The following is a 19,036-nucleotide window of genomic DNA, read 5'->3' on the forward strand; positions in this document are numbered from 1 at the left end:
CGCCCTGCACAGGCTGTGGTAGCTCTGCCTGCCCCACTCCTGCCTGCAGTGCAGCCCCCCACCGGGAAGAGGCTTGCACTCCCTGGGACACCATGATAGGAGCTCCTGTCACCATCAGGGTCTTCTCCACCTTGCTGCTCCAGTGGCAGGGGCAGGGGCATGGCTAGACCCCAGCCGGCATGGCCCTCTGAGGTGAAGAGAGCAGGGAGGGTGTTTATTCCTCCTTTTCTTCCCGAGAAACCCCAGCTGGCTGGGTGCAGGCAGCGGAGGTGGCGGCTGGGGCTGGCAGATCCCAGCTGTGGTCCCTGGTGGGAGAGGAGAGGGGAGGGAGGCGGGAATAACACCCCCCACCCCTTCTTCTCAGGGAGCCATGCTGGGCTGGCATCTGGCCATTCCCCTACCACTGGAGTGGGGAGGGGGTTGGGGGAAGGATCATGACAGAGACTGCTCTTCTCTGGCCAGGCAGACCCCAGCTGGAGCCCCAAGTGGGAGAGGGGAGGGCGTGGGGTAATAAACCCCTTCCTTGCCCCCTTCACCTTAGGAGGCTATGCTGGGCTGGTGTCTTGTTGGGAGCCAGGGTCTGGCCACGCTCTTTCCCCTTCCCACCCCCCACCAAAGCCTGCCAGGGCTGCTTCCCCCCTCTCCCTCCAGGCACACCTCAGCTGGGGTCTTGGCAGGCCAGGGTTGGGGTTTAAACCCCTCCCCAATCATACTTGGGCCTGCCGGGGCACAGCTATGCCTCCCCCAACTCAGCTTCCCTTGACCACTGCTGAAGAGAAGGAAGGGCTCACTCTAGCACCCCCTGGCCTGAACCACTGCAGGCATGTGGCTGCATTTCCAGAATCAAAAGTGAATGTCTATATACTTGCTTGGCAGTTCATTCTACACAGGTTAAACTAACCTGCAAAAATTGAATCAATTCAGGTTTAGGCTTTTTGAATGTCTGTACGTAGCCTTTGTCTTGTACATTGCTTGATGTGGAATTCTTCATGCTATCATTAAGAGGATGAGGAGAGTATAGATTAGATCTGGAAAGATGAAGGGATACAGTGGTTCTGCAACTATATAAATCCCCTAATGAACAAGCCACTAGCCAAAACATGAGCACAATAGTTATTTAATGGTTAAAACAGAAAGTTGCATTTGTGTCAGTTCTGACCGAGCAAGTCAACCTGGGAACAGCAGAGCCCTTTACACACATTCCACAATTTGTCCTTGGAATGAATAGGAATAAACTTGGCCACGATAACACTTTTTTCTTGGACTATCTCAGATTCTTTAAGTGGAAAAATGGGTTTATACTTCTGTAGGATCCCAGGATTAAAGGCTTTGCCCCAGGAGAAATCTGACATCTGTTTTCGCCCTAATAAGACAATGGACCTATTTCTGCCTGTAGGTATCTGCTGTTTGTTTTGGTATCCGCCCCCAAGTTTAGATGGGAAGGAAGGAGGGGTTCTTTTCTTTCTATAGTTTTAGGGCACTACAAAGAAATCCTGCTATAATTGGCTTTGCAAGTAGAGCCAGAATTTAATCCTAACTGCATTATACCCTACTGCTTTCTGTCAGGTTCATAGTAGTATTAATCAGAACAAATATTATTATTTTGAACTGGTTAGGAAAAATCAGGGGTATTTTGGTTAACAATGGTGTATGTGTAAATACCAAGCTCTACCAGACAGAATGCCATCTTAAAATTGTCTCCCTGCCAGTTCAATTTGAGTCAAGTTGTTAATATCCTCAAGATTGGCACAGGCTCAAGTCTTCAGCAGACTCCTAAAAGTTAAAGTCAACCTTTATCCAGTTGAACAGTTTCCAGTAAATAAATAGTAAATAATAAATATGAAAAATATTGGCAATTAAGACCACATTTTCAAAAGCTTGGACAGAATAAACAGCCACGTAACACAGCACTACACATGCATACCCTGCACTGGTTCTGGAATGGGAAGCAGCATAGTGGTATTAGCATGGCATTATTCAAGCTACTTAGGTCTGCTGGGAAGCAGGGTTTATTAGCCCAGGCAGGGTACCACACTGATGTGAACAGTGGCCTCAGGTTGCCTTACAAATAAGTTGTTTGAGGCCTGAAAAAGGACAGGCCTAATTGGTTAAAGCGCTCAACCATTGCCCCTCACTGATTATTTGCAAGATATGCATCTAAAGACGCACAGGATAGACAGTAATATCCCTACTTGTACATTCACTTGAGAGAGACAGACAGACAAAGCCAAGAACAGGGTGGGGAAAAGACAGGATGTAGTATGAATTTGTATAGGAAAGAGGGAGGAGATCTGGGATTAGGGTAGCAGTGAGAGGAGAGGAGTGTTGTGGAAGAAGTGGAAATATCCATGGCTCAGGCAGGGTTCATTAGGGTGTTCTGAGGGTAAGCAGCACCGGGGGGGGTGGGGGGAGCAGTAGAGCATGTGACCATGCCAGGCCTGTAAAACATGATAGTGCTTGGCAAATGGAGGTTATAAGGAAGGACTTTGTTCAGAACAGATCCTGTGAACCTCAGAGGTCCTTCCTCAACCTCACCGAGGGGGGAGGGCATAAAGAGGCACGGGCTTCCAACTGGAGCCATCCAGCACAACTGTGCTGAGCTGAAGGCCAACTCCATGGTGCCAGATCACCTCCATCCGAGTTAGGGTCACCATTGCACTTGCCTCAGATACCTGGGAATACTACTAGCATCTAGTCTCTTTTTATGACCAGGTTACAAAACGCCTGGACACAGGAGTAGGGGTGGATGTCGTGTACTTAGACTTCAGGAAGGCCTTCGATATGGTATCCCACACCATACTGGTAAACAAGTTAAGAGGCTGTGACTTGGATGACTACGCAGTCCGGTGGGTGGCGAATTGGCTAGAGGGTCGCACCCAGAGAGTTGTAGTGGATGGGTCGGTATCGACCTGGAAGGGTGTGGGCAGTGGGGTCCCGCAGGGCTCGGTCCTTGGACCGATACTCTTCAATGTCTTCATCAGCGACTTGGACGAGGGAGTGAAATGTACTCTGTCCAAGTTTGCAGATGACACAAAGCTATGGGGAGAAGTGGACACGCCGGAGGGCAGGGAACAGCTGCAAGCAGACCTGGACAGGTTGGACAAGTGGGCAGAAAACAACAGAATGCAGTTCAACAAGGAGAAATGCAAAGTGCTGCACCTAGGGAGGAAAAATGTCCAGCACACCTACTGCCTAGGAAATGACCTGCTGGGTGGCACGGAAGTGGAAAGGGATCTTGGAGTCCTAGTGGACTCTAAGATGAACATGAGTCGGCAGTGTGACGAAGCCATCAGAAAAGCCAATGGCACTTTATCGTGCATCAGCAGATGCATGACGAATAGATCCAAGGAGGTGATACTTCCCCTCTATCAGGCGCTGGTCAGACTGCAGTTGGAGTACTACGTGCAATTCTGGGCGCCGCACTTCAAGAGGGATGTGGATAACCTGGAGAGGGTCCAGAGAAGGGCCACTCGTATGGTTAAGGGCTTGCAGGCCAAGCTCTATGAGGAGAGACTGGGGCACCTGGACCTCTTCAGCCTCCGCAAGAGAAGGTTGAGAAGCGTCCTTGTGGCTGCCTATAAATTAATCACGGGGACACAGAAAGGAATTGGTGAGGTTTTATTCACCAAGGCGCCCCCGGGGGTTACAAGAAATAATGGCCACAAGCTAACAGAGAGCAGATTTAGATTGGACATTAGGAGGAACTTCTTCACAGTTAAAGTGGCCAAGGTCTGGAACCTTTCCTGCCTATGCAGGGGTCGGACTCAATCTACTGAGGTCCCTTCTGACCCTAGCATCTATAAATCAGCTGGTCTGCTAAATTTGACTGGAGCATCTTCTAAAAGCTATGACCTGTAGGGTTAAAGATCAATAGGATTACATACGAAATTATACAGGAATACTTAATTGTGGGTAACTTTCCATTTAAACTGTAGATGGCACATGGTTCACATCCTTTTAATGAAATCAAAGGGAAGCTACAGTATGTACCCAGTTTCATAAACCCCAAGTAGTAAGAATCATGAGGCAAGGCCCAAAAAATCATTAGATAGGTTTAACAATCTTAAAATTTAATTTAGAGGGGAAGTATTTGATTTTTAGCTTCTGATCCTTAAGAGTATAGTTGGTTCATGTTTTAGCTTTTTTTTTGCCCACCAAAGTCATAAAAGCTAGAAATTTATTTTAATGAAAAATGAAAGTCAAGGTTTTCACATAATCACTTGCCCGAGGGACCTGGGGCTTAAAAACATCAAATATCACAATAGTTTGCCATACTGAGTCTGTTGAAATAGAAAAGGTGACTATTCTCTAAATATGATGGTTGTACTACGTGTGACAAAAATGGTATTTGCAGCTGTGCTGGAGAGTTCCCAGGATTGTACCACTGCTTCTGTGTCCTGCCTTTGACATTACCAACTTAATAACTTAAATCCACTACCCCTCATTTAATGTTGGCAGAGAGTGCCCTGGAGCTTTTATCATTGAGACGCACCATTTTTATCGACTTCTGTTAATGTTGTTAATGTCTCCGCACTTACCAGGACTGGAATAAGACTTGCGTACTATAGGCTGTACCAACAACCTGAGCTCCGAGAGTCCTGTGATAGGGTCAGTGTCTTGATTTAAAAACAAAAATGTTTCTATCCTTTCTAATTCTAAACATAGCAGCAAAAAGGTCCAGGTTCAGTCTACCCGTGATCACACCAGGCAAAGAATTTGACTTGACTCCCGCTCCAGAAGCCTGGGAAAGCTAAGTATGCCCTCCAATTGCTCTGATGACAAACAACTTGCTCATTCACAGGCACACAAACTGTTCAAACAAGGAAATATTTATAATGGGAAAAGGGATGTAGAAACTTGGTGAAACTCAGCAACTGAATATATAGGCAAATAAGCATAAAATCCTCTCTCAATAACTGTGGCAGGAATCTAACTTTTTGCTGTTCACCAGTTAAATGTCCTGCAGATATAGTCCCTGGCAGCACCAGGTCATCCATGTATCAGGAGCCACTCCTAGTTTGAATCATCAAGTAGCAGTAGTCTGAAAATATCTTTATCTGTTTATAGTCTGAAAGAAGCTGCTTGGCTGGAGATACCTGGAGGTCTAGCACATAATACAGCTTAGTGATTCAGGTTCATTAAAGTACCAAGTAGATAGAACCACACTATAACTCAGGTCTTTTTTCCTTTTTCTTTTAGTTGTCCTCAGTCGGCATAATTTCTTGCACCACAAAAGTTGAAAGAAATTTGAATCCTTGAAGGAAATCCTAACTAGCTACTAACAAGTTTTTTAGTCACACTGAGACTTTCTGGGAACTCAAGTTCATGTGTAGTTATGGTAGGTCCCCAAAGGTCACTAGAGGAACTGGAAGGAGAAAGACATGTTAATTGTTCAGATTATGGCAGCACTTCTCTTTTTTCAGCATTACGCAAAGTAAAGAGTTTTTTTCCTATCTCATGATTTTGGCTGTAGGTGTTAAACAAAACAAAACCTGAAAATGTGAACTAAGCATAGCCAGTACAATAATGTCTTATGGTATCAATATCAATCCTGAAACTTTTACTGCAACCTGCATCTCAATAGGATATTAACATCTAGGCTCTCTTAGTAGGGAGGCTGCTTGACATACTCCAAGGCTAGGGCCAGACTTTCAAAAGCCAGAGCCTGAACTGATTCAAGCTTTGCAGGTTAGTCTAACCTGCCTAGCTTGAACTGGTTTGTAACAGAACAGGAGCAGGCCAGGCGCCAGGGGCAGGAGAGCACCCTCAGCTGCAGGGAAGCTATGCGGGGGGTGGCTGCTGCAGGCCATGGCAGCAGCAGTGGCAGTGCTGTGGGGGGGCTCTGGCCCACTCCAGACCCTGGTGCTGCTGCATGCAGCCTGCCACAGCTCTACCTGTCCCCCAGCGGGGGCCCCCCTGCCAGAAAGGGGCTTGCACTCCCCAACATTATGATAGGGGCTCCTTCCCCCACCAAGGGCCATGGCCCCTCCTCCTGCAGTGGCCAGGTCGGGGGCATAACCAGACACCAGTCGGAGGGTCCATTGTTGGGGGGCAGGGACAGGGGTTATTTCCCCTCCCTCCGATGTCTGGTGGAAGGGACAGCAGGGGGCTTATTCCCCCACAGGGAGCAAGCACAGCAGCAACAACAGGCAGACCCAGCTGCCAATGGGGTAGAGAGGAGACTAACCCACCGCCCTGCCCACCTCTGCCTCAGGGGCCATGGTGCCCTGCTGCAGCAGCGACGGGGGAGCACCTGGCAGACCTGATTTGGGTCCCTGCTGGTGGGACAGTGAAGAGGGAATTAAACCCCACCCTGGCCAGACCCCCACCCCTGCCTGTCTTGGCTGGGGCTGGGGAGCAGAGGGGTAGGGCCAGGTCAGCTGGGCTGGAGCAGACAGCCCAGCCCAGAGAGTATGTGGGGTGCTGAGGGAGTCTAGTTTAGCTTCAATGAGGAAGAGGTCTGAGACAGACATTGCATAAACTGGTTTGAGCCAAATCAGTTAAGTCTGATACTACATTCAACCAGGTTTATCTCAAACTGGTTTCAGCCATTTTAAAACTGGTTTATGTGCACTGAATGTCCATTCTGTTACAGGTTTAAACCAGTTTCTGATCACTTAAACCAGTTTATGTGTAATGTCTCTCTCTAACAGACTTCCCTCTGTGGGGAATAAAAGACTGCAGCATGCTGGTATCTGCTGTTGCTTATGGGGTAGATAAGGGTGTACTATGCTATTGTGTCTCTCTCTCCAGCAAAGGAGTTAAATACATCCTCCAATTGCCTCTCTGGATAGTGTACTTGGGGCTCTAGATTGCCTTAGCACTGGGCTTCCTCTTGTTCCCCCATCCTTATTGCCTCTTTCATGCATGCCTGAAAATAATTTCTATTTATATTCCTCACCACCTAGGTGTTCAAACCTCATTAATATATAGCTATATCCGTCACCATTTTGTTGTTTAGCTGGTGGGTGAGAGGGTGACATTCAGAAATCAGTTGAATAGCAGTACCTGGGGAACAGAGCATCCTAAGAAAGGAATCTTTGTAAAGCTCTGTGGCACATTCAGCACTAATATTACATTTTCAAAGAGCAAGCATTGCCACATTCTGCTTTGGAAAGTGTCTTAATTGTTTCAGTGCATAAACCTGGCCACTCAGATGCTCTGCATATCTCAAAAGAAGGCTTTTAAGCACCCCTTCCCCATATAATAATGCAATTAAAAAGGAGGAAATATTTTAGTATGGGAATGTATACCCCAAACAACAGTCTGAATTTAATTTGACACTACATGAGGCAGCTGTACCTCAGGTCCTGATGCAAACATCTTTCAGCTTTCTATCTTGCAATACACCTGAGACAGTTGTGTTTCACATTCTAGCTTATTCTCTGTCATGTGATTCTTCATGCATTTTTTTTTTTAATTTGGGTATTTTAGTGTTGAATCTCCCTGTGTATATGGTGCCAAGTGCACATTTTACCTGTGAGGAAATCAAGCTAGTATTAGAAAAGACAAAAAGTGAAGATGGCAGCTGAACAATTTAACATATGCCGGATGCATATAAAACCTGCAAATGTTATGGTGTACAAAGAAATATCAACCAGTATTTTGCTGCTACCGTATACAACTACCTGCTTCTACCAAATGGAAGTAGCTGTGAAATATCCAAAGTAATGGGTTACTATCAATAGGGGCATCTACATATGTGCTTTACTGCAGTTGACTAATTAGCTCTGCAGTAAAGCATCACTGTCTACACATGTGGCACTATTAGGCTGGAATAAACTAATTAACTCTGCTGTAGGATAGTACTGAGTGACACAAGTACTATCTACCCTATGGTGGAGTTATTTACTCTGCCACAGCACATGTGTAGATGGTGACCAAGGCTGGCCAGGCCACGAGGGTACCACAGTATGGGGGCTGCCTGCTAGCTAGCCCCAAACTGAAGTACCCTTGTGCCCCAGCCAGCCCCTCCGCAGCACGTTGAGCTGGGACAGCAATTCCAGGCTGGCAGAATGACCACCTGGGGTCCCTGCCAGCTGGGGCTGCACCGCCCTGGTTTAACATATTGTTGTCCCAAGTGCATGTGTAAACACTGCCTGGGAACAATGAACTCCAGCACAAATTCACTGGAGTTTATTACCTTGCACTAATTGCATGTGTAGATGTGCCCAGTGTCCACATATTTTTATAAAACACATTTGTTTTAAAGAATGATGTAATTCTGTTGTGTATAAAGAAATCAGTAAGCAGAATTACCTCAGATGATATTGCATGATGTATACTACATGATCTTACTCAGCTCACATTTACCATAATGGGCTGTTTTTATTAATGTATCTATGTGGCCTTTTGAACAGAGTTGCTTGGTTGCACCTTTTCAGTCTTTGGCCTAGGGCTCCTTCTGAAGCTCTACACCTTAAAGCTATTCTTTGTGTTGCTGTGAGGTGGTCATTTGCAAATGCTTGAAGAGGCTGCACTTTAGGGTGGTACTGAGTCCCTGCTATCTTAGGAGCTATGGATGAATAGCAAATATAGAGTTTGACTGCTTCCTTGCTAATGCCAGTCATAACCAAGTTTTAAAGGCTCAAATATTTGTGTTGTTTCCGCTGAGCAGTCTTTTCCTGTTATTCCTATTCGCCTCAGTGCTGATTACTAAGATAACTGTGTGTAAACAGAACCTTTCTCATTTATAATTAGCCTCTTTTCTGACTGATTGAGGAACATGCTTGGAATGAGAATGTGCATAAACAGAATGCTTCTATTTGAGCTCCATATAACTTGATAAGCAGCTATTAAATACACAAGAAAAATGCTTCAAAATTTAAATGGGAAGTGAAGAAATACTTGTCTGAGTATGACAGGAATGCTTTAAAGAAGTTAAGTTTTTTTGCCCCTGCAGATTGCAAACTGCCCTGCTGCCAGTCATGACCTGAATTATGAAAGACTTTATTTAGAACCCTTTTAAAATAGAAATGACCTGTGCTTACAAGTGTGTATTGCTGAAGAATTCATTGTTCAAAATGTCTGCTACTCCACATATACTGTTTTTGCAGTAGATGTGCCTTTTTCATTATGTCCTGACAATTCCTGGGAGACAGTGATTTGAAACTGTACAGGAAGTTACCACCTAATTTAAATGTTCCCATTTTCCCTTGCTTATTAGTGCTAATAAAATGTGGAAAAGGATGGTTTATTTCTAGCCAAGGAAAAATAAATACGTAATTTTGGCATATTATTTTAGTTTAAATTTTTCTGCATTAATTTAAATTTAAATTATGTGAATTAGTGTAATATTTAGCTAGAGCAAACAACTGTAAGCCAGGGTTTCTGAGTTATACTTATTTCTGCACCTGATTCACAGTATGATATCAAACAACACACTTAATCTCAGTGATGTGCACTGTATAACTTATAACAAGGTTTTTCCACAAATAAGTTCTCTTGCTCCTTAGCTTGGTGATATCCTTTTGTCCTACCCTGTTACAGGGCTTTATGAGTTTGCATAAAAAAGAAAAATGAGGGACCATGTGAGGTACTTTTTTTCTATTTTGTCATAAATATAACCAAACAGTAAAGTAACAGGCTGTCTGTCTCTTATCAAATGCATTTCACTATAAATGTTTGAACTTCCTTTCACAGAATACTGGTACTAAGGCTACAGTTGCACTCCCTGAAGTTAAGTGATATGGACAGCAGTTCCACTACTGGAGCATAAATTTACTGATAATGTAACATGCATAATTTCTGTAGTTTTGAAGTAAAACTGCAGATTGTGTGGGAAGATTTATTATAGGGCTTAAGGAATAGTGTTCCAAGGAACATTTTCTAAAAATGGCTGTTATGTGATGCCAACTAATGCATTTCAGAGGTAAAAATGTACACTTCATAAGTGGTTTTTTTCAGCCTCAGTGATAACATTTTTGGGCATGGCTGATATAACTGTCCCTTACAAGAAATTCCCTCCACTAAACCTTCAATCTGATGACAGACGGGCCTAAAGATCTCTGAGAACACCCCCCGCTCCCAACAGACTTCTAGTCTTATCATTCTGTACCTCAGTTTACCCATCTGTAATATTGGCAAGTTATTATCTATTTGACAGGAAATTGGTGGGGCTTAATTTCCTGATTAAGAGTGAATAATTACAGTGGTGATATGTTGATTCTTTGATGTGTGATGTATTTATTGTAAGGCTTTTCATAATTTGTTAATAAATGTTCACACAGGCACTTTTTAAAAATTCAAATAAATTAATTGATAATTTATAAAATATCTTAAGAAATCTGGAAAACAATCACTAGGATACAAAGGCTACCAAGTTTGGATTTTAAGTTAGAACTTCAAAGACTTTGTAATTGCAGAAAATTTGTCAAAGAGTCCTCCAAACTGTGTAGCTTGTCTTGTACTCTTTTTGCTTTTTTCTATTACAGTGGAACAATTTAGAAATACTGTGAAAATTCAGTTTTGATGGAATGGGCCTACAAACACTTTTTTTTAATTCAAGTTGCAAGATTTTACATATAACCAGTAAAGATTCTTCCCTACATTTTCAAAATATATTGTGGAGATTTAGCAATGCATCAGAACTGTGTAGTTTTGCTAACAGGTTAGACAATGGATTTATATATGATGGTTTGGACAGGGATGATCCTGCCTCATGAAAAGGGATGGATTAGATGACCTCTGGAGATCCCTTCGAGCCCTGCTTTTCTATGATTCTGTGATCTTGCATTGATTCAATAGGAATTGTATCAATGAAGTCTCATTCAAAACTTTGAAAATTCTGAAGTCAGGACTTGAAGTGGGACTTGAATGAGCCATAATATTATTTCAACAGTTCTCTGGTGGGCCTTCAGGAAAACATAGGTTTTAGTATAAAGGAAATAAGTCCCTGTCCTTACAGTTGAAACTATTCAAATTTGACCCTTAGCAGCATTACTTTGCTGAATCTATATCTTCTGGCATAAATAAGTGAGAGGTAGATTGACCTATTTCAGTAAGGTGTTAACACTGAAGCCTAATTATGCTGATATAAATGGCAACTTTATTAACTACTATGCTGCTGATAATGTTAAAAAAATGCTCTGTTAATATGTGCATTCCTAGTGTGATCAGGTAATATGGAAGTTAAAATGGGAAACATTTATGAATCCTCTACTTGATCCCATAAAACAGGTGTGTCAAAGATGCAGCCTGCCAGTCAGATCTAGCCCATGGAACCCTGTCATCTGGCCTCTGGTGCCCCCAGGGAGAAAGGAAAGAGGAAAATGGCCCTAACAATCTAATCTGGGGCTGAATGCAGTTCCAGTTTTCTGGAAATGTATCAGCTTGCTAACTGAACCATTGAAGTCAACCAGTTCATTTATCTCAAATGAACAATAAACTAGAATCAGCAGATGACAGCCTAAGATGTTATAATCAGTAAAATCTTTCTTCTTCTTTCTTTGATAGATGTTACACTGAAATAATAGATCTGTTTTTACAAATGGAAGGGATCCTATATACAAATCTAGGCCTTTCCACATTCTGTTATATCAGTGATTCTCAACCTTTTTAGTCTCCAGGCACCCCTCCATAACTTTTATAAACAGAGCAGCATGAGCTGGACCATGGGGGAAGGGGGAGAGGAGTAGCAGGAGGGGGACAATCATGTGGTTACCTCCTTGCAGAGGAGCTGCGGAGTGAGGATGCAGAGCAGCCATGCAGGGATGAGCCTGAGTCTGCACTTATCTCTTTCCACCTTGTGGCACCCCATGGGGCCAGGGAACCCAGCTGAGAGTTGCTATGTTACATGATCCTCTCCTGGGGAGCTCATCTATCTCTCAGTCCCAAAAACCTCTGTTATATTAAGTATAAAACATACAGACAATGTTGCTTCCTTGCCACCCGGCCTTTGACTGTTTCCTTTGAGTTCTGTGAGAGCTCAAAGAGCTTTCTGTTGCATTTTCTCCCAAAGGAAACCACTTTCTTCCTTGACTCCTTCCTACTTGGCTTCTGCCACACCCTTTCTATGTTTTTGGAACTTGGATAATTCATAGAGAGAAAAGCAGGAAAAAAGCCCTTCGGTATGCCCTTTTACTAGGAGACGCAGGGCATTTTGTTCCATTCTGGACTGTATGAGGGGAGGGAAGTAGCTGGCTCTAAATAAAGGTAACAGTTTGAATCCTTAAGTAAATGAGTACTGCTACATCCACTAAATCAGGAGTGGGCAAAATACGGACCACAGGCCAGATCCAGCCCACCAGAGACTTTCATCCAGCCCGCGGCACACTCCCCACACCCCCCCCACAAGAAATTGTGCCCCACCCAGCCCTTCTGTCCACAAGAGTGGGTGCGAGGTGCCTACACCTGCCCCCAACATATCCTATTATACCTCGCTCCCACCCTTGTGGGTGTAAGGGCCAGTCCTGCTAGCATGGGATGGAGCTGCTGCTGCAGGCTTCCCAGGAATCCCACTCCCTCTGGGCAGCAGGTAGGGAAGGGGGCAGGGGCAGGGCTGCAGCTGGGCAGGAGCGTGGGGCTGGTGCTGGGGTTGGCTGCAGCGTGGAGCCTGCACCCAGGGTGTGGGGGCAGCACAGAGCTTGAGTGGGCAGGGTGTAGGCATGAGGGGGGAGGGGTATGGGAACCCCCCCTTCCCCCTGGCAGATGCAGGGGGGGGGGGGGGGATCACCCCAGGCCCTGCACTTTGGGGGGCCCTGCAGAGTGGGGCGGAGCAGCGGTGGCATGGAGCTGGGTGATGTGACAGCTCCACATCCAGCTGCTCACAACCCCCTTGCCCCCACGGCATCCGCTGCTACCAATGGCAATAGCAGCTTCTTCAGGTCTGGGACCCGTGGGATGGGAGTGGGGATGGGGTCCCACATGAGCTGATGTGCCCTGGGCACCCTGCTTGGGTCAGCTCTGGTAACGGGGGGGTGGGGGTGGCATTCTGGGGTGATGTGACAGCTCCACATCCAGCTGCTCACAACCCCCTTGCCCCCACGGCATCCGCTGCTACCAATGGCAATAGCAGCTTCTTCAGGTCTGGGACCCGTGGGATGGGAGTGGGGATGGGGTCCCACATGAGCTGATGTGCCCTGGGCACCCTGCTTGGGTCAGCTCTGGTAACGGGGGGGTGGGGGTGGCATTCTGCTTGGTGCTGGTTCTTGACTCCTGTCTGTTTCCCTAGTGCTCCCCGCACTCATTGGTCATAGGATTGAAGCCCCAGGCAGTGGAGTGGGCTGGGGGGTGGGAAGCAGCCATCTTCAGTTCCTGGGGCTTCCCTCCTGTGCCCCACTTGTGCAGGAAATGCCAGGGAACAAACAGCCCAGCAGGGGCTGCACTGCTCACTGCCACATGCAGCACTGGCCAGAACCAGGCACCAGTGCCCCCACCTGCTGCTGAGCCATGGGGGGAGTGTGTGAGGGGTCCCCACACCCTTCCCATCCTCCCTCGCACCCCACAAATGCCCCACACACACACCAGTGTTGCCTGCATTGACTCCAGAGCCAAACACTCACACCCCAGAAACCACACAATCCTGCAATATAACCTATGCCCCTCCACACACAGCCACAACCCCTCACAAACTCCCCCCACACCCCACCATACACACTCACACCCCCACCATAAAACCCCCACACCCCACCATACATGCATATACACACACCCAACCACACCCCCACACACAATATACAAGACTAATAATTTATTTTTGAGTTATTATGCAATTAACTCTATATACAGTACACAAACACAAATCATGACAAAAATATTTTTTGTAATAAAATTAGAATATGTTATAGTAGGTGTCTGACTTTTAATGTATGATTTGGTTTTTTCTGGTTCTAAGATGGCAACTCCCCCCTCCCAAAAAGAGTATTTCTGGGAGGGAAGGGGAGAGACTTCCAGTAGCAAAGGTCAGGGGTTCCAGTCCCAAGATGGCAACCATGGGGCAGGACTCCTGTCAAGGGGCAGGGCAACCCATGCAGCCCTCGACAGCTCACCAAACGTTAAGTGGCCCTCCACCCAAAATAATTGCCTGCCCCTGCACTAAACAGCTATTTTCCCTAAGTTTTTTAAAATATTGCCTTCTGTGAGTCTGCTCAAGGTATTAAACAAAGTGAATATGAATGGCTGAATTTGCAGTCACAAACAATAATCAGTTCTTGACAGTCATAGCTCCATGGTCATTTTTTCTAGCATACTACATTTCTTTTTACAAAGTTGTTATTAATAAAAATGTGTTCTTTATGATAAGTGCAATATCTAAATGCAAAATTTAGATTTCACTTACCTGCAAAAAGGACTGGATACAGTAGGTACCATATAACAAATCCCACCATTTAAACAAAAAGATCCATAACTGGTGCCACAGAGTTCTTCATGATCTTAAATAAAACATAAAGAGAGATTTGTATGTTCTTCCTTGTATGCATGAGGAAACTCATGAATGAGAAAAAAATATACTACGATGTGTTAGGTTTCCCCCCACCCTGTTAAACTAAAATATAGAAGATAACTGCTGGAAATAAATGAGGACCCAATCTTTTGTAATCATCAGAAATATCTGTGAAATTTCTCATGGCTTTCATACATGGAGAGTTTATTGAATATAATGGGCCACAAGATGGCCTCTGTCAGGTTTGACTTTTAACACTCCAGTGGCTCAAAGCAGCTTTACTACAAGCATAACCAACTAAATGCTAACACAGGTGAATCCACAGATGTGGGTCAGTATGGGAACATAGAAAAGTAGGGCTGGAAGGCATCTCACAAGGTCATTTATTCAAGGCAAGATCATCCGTGACTAAACCATCCCAGTTAAGTGTCTGTGTAACCTGCTCATGAAAACTACCAAGGATGGAGATTCCACAGTTTCTCTAGGTAGCCTGTTCCAATGTTTGACCACTCTTGCAAACAGAAAGTTCCTTCAAATCTCCAAACTAAGTTCCCCCTGCTGAAAACTGAGGCTGTTGCTCTTAGTTCCTCCCCTGCGGTCATGGAGAAAAGTCCATCTCCATCCTCTCTGTAATCACTTTTCAGGTATTTAAAGACTGTTATCAATCCCAACCCTTCCCCCTCCCTCCTCTGCCCTGCAACCACCCCAGGCTTCTCTTCTCCAAGCTAAATAATCTTAGTTCTTTCAGCCTTTTCTCATTAATCTTGCCTCCCAGGCCCCTAATCATTTTTGTTGCTCTGCACTGGGCTTTTTCCAAATTGTCTGCATCCTTCTTGAAGTGTGAAGCCCAAAACTGGACACAGCACTCCAGGTGAGGCCACAACAGTGCTGAATAGAGCAGAAAAATCACTTCTCTTGATTTGCAAGTAACATTCCTGATACAACAACCCAGTATGCTGTTGACGTTTTTTTTAGGCTTATGGTCCACTGTAACCCCCAGGTTCTTCTCTGCAGTACTGCAGCTTAGCCAGCGCTTCTCCAGCCTGTATTTGTGCATTCATTTATTCTGTTCCAAGTGCAGGCCTTTGCACTTGTCCTTGTTGAATTTGTCTAATTGATTGTAAACTGTTCCTCCACTTTATCCAGGTTGTCTGGCCCTACATTACCCGTCCTCATAGCTATTAGGGGCGTGCGAAGCAGGCACTATTTGATTCGGATTCGGCTCAAATCGGGGACAGGGATTCGATTCATTGATTCAGATCACTGTCCCCAGTTCGATTTGGCCAAATCTGAAGATTCAATGCTGATTCAGAGAATCAGCAATTCAGACATAGACACAGCTTTAAAAGTTTTTTCTACATACCTTGAGGTAGCAGGCATGGCTTGTGATCGCTGTGATGCTGGGGCACATGGAGAGTCCCACAGGAGTGCAGGGGGACCCTCCACATACTTGGAGGCCAACCCAGAAGTGGACCAGAAGTACTTCTGGGTGTGCCAGGGAGCGCACCTGGGGGGCCCCCCAGTGGCCCCCTGGCTCGGCGATCAGCCGCAGTGGGACCCTGGCTGCCTGCCCAGACCCAAGAGGTACCAGCCACCAAGCCAGGGAGGTCCAAGTGGCTCCCTGTGCACTCACCGGTGGACCTGGAAGTGGACCGGAAGTGCTTCTGGTCCACTTCCGGGACTGCTGCTGAGCATGCGGGGGAGACCCCCGTGCTTCTGTGGGACGTTCCATGCGCTCCAGCATCACAGCACTCACAAGTCGCGCCTGCTTCCTAGAGGTATGTAGAAAAAACATTTAAAGCTGTGTCTCTGTCTGTATCTCCAAATCTCTCCGAATCGATTTGGAGAGATTAAAGGGTCCTCTGATTTGATTCAGAGATTCAGCCACCGAATCGCGCTGAATCTCCGCTGAATCAAATCAGGGACCAAAGCTTCGCACAGCCCTAATAGCTATGTAGTAGGGCAAGGAAAAGAGGGACAATTTGAGCACTTCTCTATTTCTAGCTGTAAATGAACCCTCAGGTCTCATGTACCTGAACAGAATTTGAAGCTGCCTTGTGGATATTCCAAACTGTATCGAGAAAAGCAGTCATCCAGTTGGCTCCATCCATCTTTACTGTACTTAGCTTCATCAGGTAGGACTCTGATGCAGTTGAAGAGCTAGCTCATTAAATCTTGCTTATGTTGAAAGTACAGTTTCAGATCACTCCAGACAATTAAATTTGTGTCTTACAATTTAGTATCCAAAGGAAGTATATTTTGCTATAGATTTTGTATCAGAACACTCTGGCTAGGGACAGACATTGAAAAAGCCAGAGCCTGAATTGATTCAATCTTTATAAGTTAGTCTAACCTGCCTAGATTGAACCAATTTGCAAGTGAATAGACATTCAGGAAATGCAGGCACATAACCGCAGTGGCTCAGGCCTGAAGCTGGTGAGGTGCAAGAGCGTGCCCTTGGCTGCAGGGAAGCTGTGCTGGGGGCGTAGCCAGGCCTAGCAGTAACCGCAAGTGAACTGGCCAGAGAGGAGATTTAATTCCCCTCTCCATGTCCCACTAGCATGGACCCTAGTTTGGGTCCACCTGGCACTCCCTTCCCCACCTCCCCTAGCTGCTCCAGTGGCTGGAGCGAGGCCATGGCCAAAGGCTAGCTGGCATGGCCCCCTGAGGCAGAGGGAGCAGTGAGGGGATTTATTCCCCTCCCCCTTTCTCCCTGGGAGACCGCAGCTGCTGCCCCAGCCACCACCGATCGCTCCCTGTGCAGAGTGAGCAGAAGGATAAGCCCCTCTTGCCCTCTTTGCCAAATGCTAGAGGGAGGGGGGAAATAATCTCCCTCCCTGCCCCCTCTCCTAAGGGTGCCATGCCAGCTGTTCTGTAGTTGCACCCCCACCCCTACCACTGGAGCAGCAAGACGGCAGGGACCATGACAGGGGCAGCACCCCCTGCCATGTTTTCCTGGGAGTGCAAGCCTCTTTCTGGCAGGGGGTGAGGCAGTCTGAGCTGCTTCAGACTGTGCGGGCCGAGGGGTGGCACTGGGGCTCAGAAGGGTGGCTATAGCCCCCCAGGCTCCCTCTAGCACCATTGCCCCTTACCCCACACAGTGTGCGGCAGCTCTGCCCACCCCACTCCCACCCGTAATGCAGGCCTCCTGCTGGAAAGAGGCTTGTGCTCCTGGGAAACCATGACAGAGGGTGCTGCCCTCATCAGGGTCCCTCCCCCCTCACTGCTCCAGCAGCAGGGCAGGAGTGCAGCCAGAGGCCGGCTGGCATGGCCCCTGTAGGTGTGGGGGCAGAAAGGGGGTTATTTCCCCACTCCCTCCAGTGTCTGGTGGAGGGGGTGGGGAAGGAGCTTATTTCACCTCTTGCCCTATGCAGGGAACAATTGGAGAAAATGGCTATTGGGGCCGGCAGGCCCTGGCTGCGGTCCCTCAGGGACAGAGGGGGCAGAAGGGAAAATAAACCCCCTTCTTGCCCCTGGGGCCATGTCGGTTGGCCTCTGGCCATGCCCCCACCCCTGCCACTACAGCAGCAAGGGGGGAGTACCAGACAGACCCTGGCTCAGATGCTGGTGGGAAAAGGAGGGGGAAATTAAACGCCCCCCCGGCCAGTTCACTTGAGGCTACTGCTGGGATTGGCCATGCCCCTGGCTCTGGAACAGCAAGTGGAGAAATGCCTGGCATGGGCTGGTGGCACAGGGGAGGAAGGGCGGAACAAACCTCTTCCCTGCTGCCCTTGCTTTAGTGGAGCTGGCATCTGGCCACACACCCACCCCTGCTCCAGCTAGGGAACAGAGAGGTGGGGCTAGCTCTGTGCTCCACTGGAGCAGACAGCACAGCCCCGCCCAGAACTGTAGAGCATGCTGGGATGCTGGGGGACTGTGGTTTAACTTAAACAAGGAAGGGGTCTGGGACAGAAATTCCATAAACCAGTTTGAGCTCAATCAGTAAAGTATGATACTACATTCAACCGGGTTTATCTCAAACTGGTTTTGGCCATTTCGAAACTGGTTTATGTGCCCTGAACTTATGTACTGTTACAGGTTTAAACCAGTTTCTGATCTCTTAAACCCGTTTATGTGTAACTTCTGTTCCCAGCCTCTAAGCCCAGGTTTCAATGTCCCATGTTAATAGATTGTCAAAATCCTGAATATAAATGCTCAAATTGACATTCAGAGAATTAATTGGTATTAAGACAAAATTAACAATTTCAGTGTCCAAAGTACAGGATTTGGACATTTTAATAAATTCACATTTGAAAACTGGGTTGCATGTTCATAGATTCATAGATGTTAGGGTCCGAAGGGACCTCAATAGATCGAGTCCGACCCCCTGCATAGGCAGGAAAGAAACCTCCTCTTGAAGACCCCCAGGGTAGGGGAGGAGAGCACCACCTCCCTTGGGAGCCCATTCCAGACCTTGGCCACTCTAACTGTGAAGAAGTTCTTCCTAATGTCTAGTCTAAATCTGCTCTCTGCTAGCTTGTGGCCACTATTTCTTATAACCCCCGGGGGCGCCTTGGTGAATAAATCCTCACCAATTCCCTTCTGTGCCCCCGTGATGAACTTATAGGCAGCCACAAGGTCGCCTCTCAACCTTCTCTTGTGGAGGCTGAAGAGGTCCAGTTTCTCTAGTCTCTCCTCGTAGGGCTTGGTCTG

General features: G+C 46.6%; 1 protein-coding gene across 3 annotated transcripts in view; it reads right to left on the reverse strand.

Moving 5' to 3' along the window:
• The window catches only part of NRG4 (neuregulin 4), a 103,396-nt gene that overhangs the window by 16,333 nt on the left and 68,027 nt on the right, over positions 1 to 19,036 (reverse strand). For all 3 annotated transcript variants that reach the window (XM_025208396.1, XM_006027222.3, XM_025208395.1), the window contains exon 3: positions 14,279 to 14,372. In XM_025208396.1, the coding sequence (XP_025064181.1) occupies positions 14,279 to 14,372 (94 nt within the window). The remainder of the gene's footprint in view (positions 1 to 14,278; positions 14,373 to 19,036) is intronic.

The sequence above is a fragment of the Alligator sinensis genome, unplaced genomic scaffold (assembly GCF_000455745.1).
Source record: "Alligator sinensis unplaced genomic scaffold, ASM45574v1 scaffold954_1, whole genome shotgun sequence".
Taxonomy (NCBI): domain Eukaryota; kingdom Metazoa; phylum Chordata; order Crocodylia; family Alligatoridae; genus Alligator; species Alligator sinensis.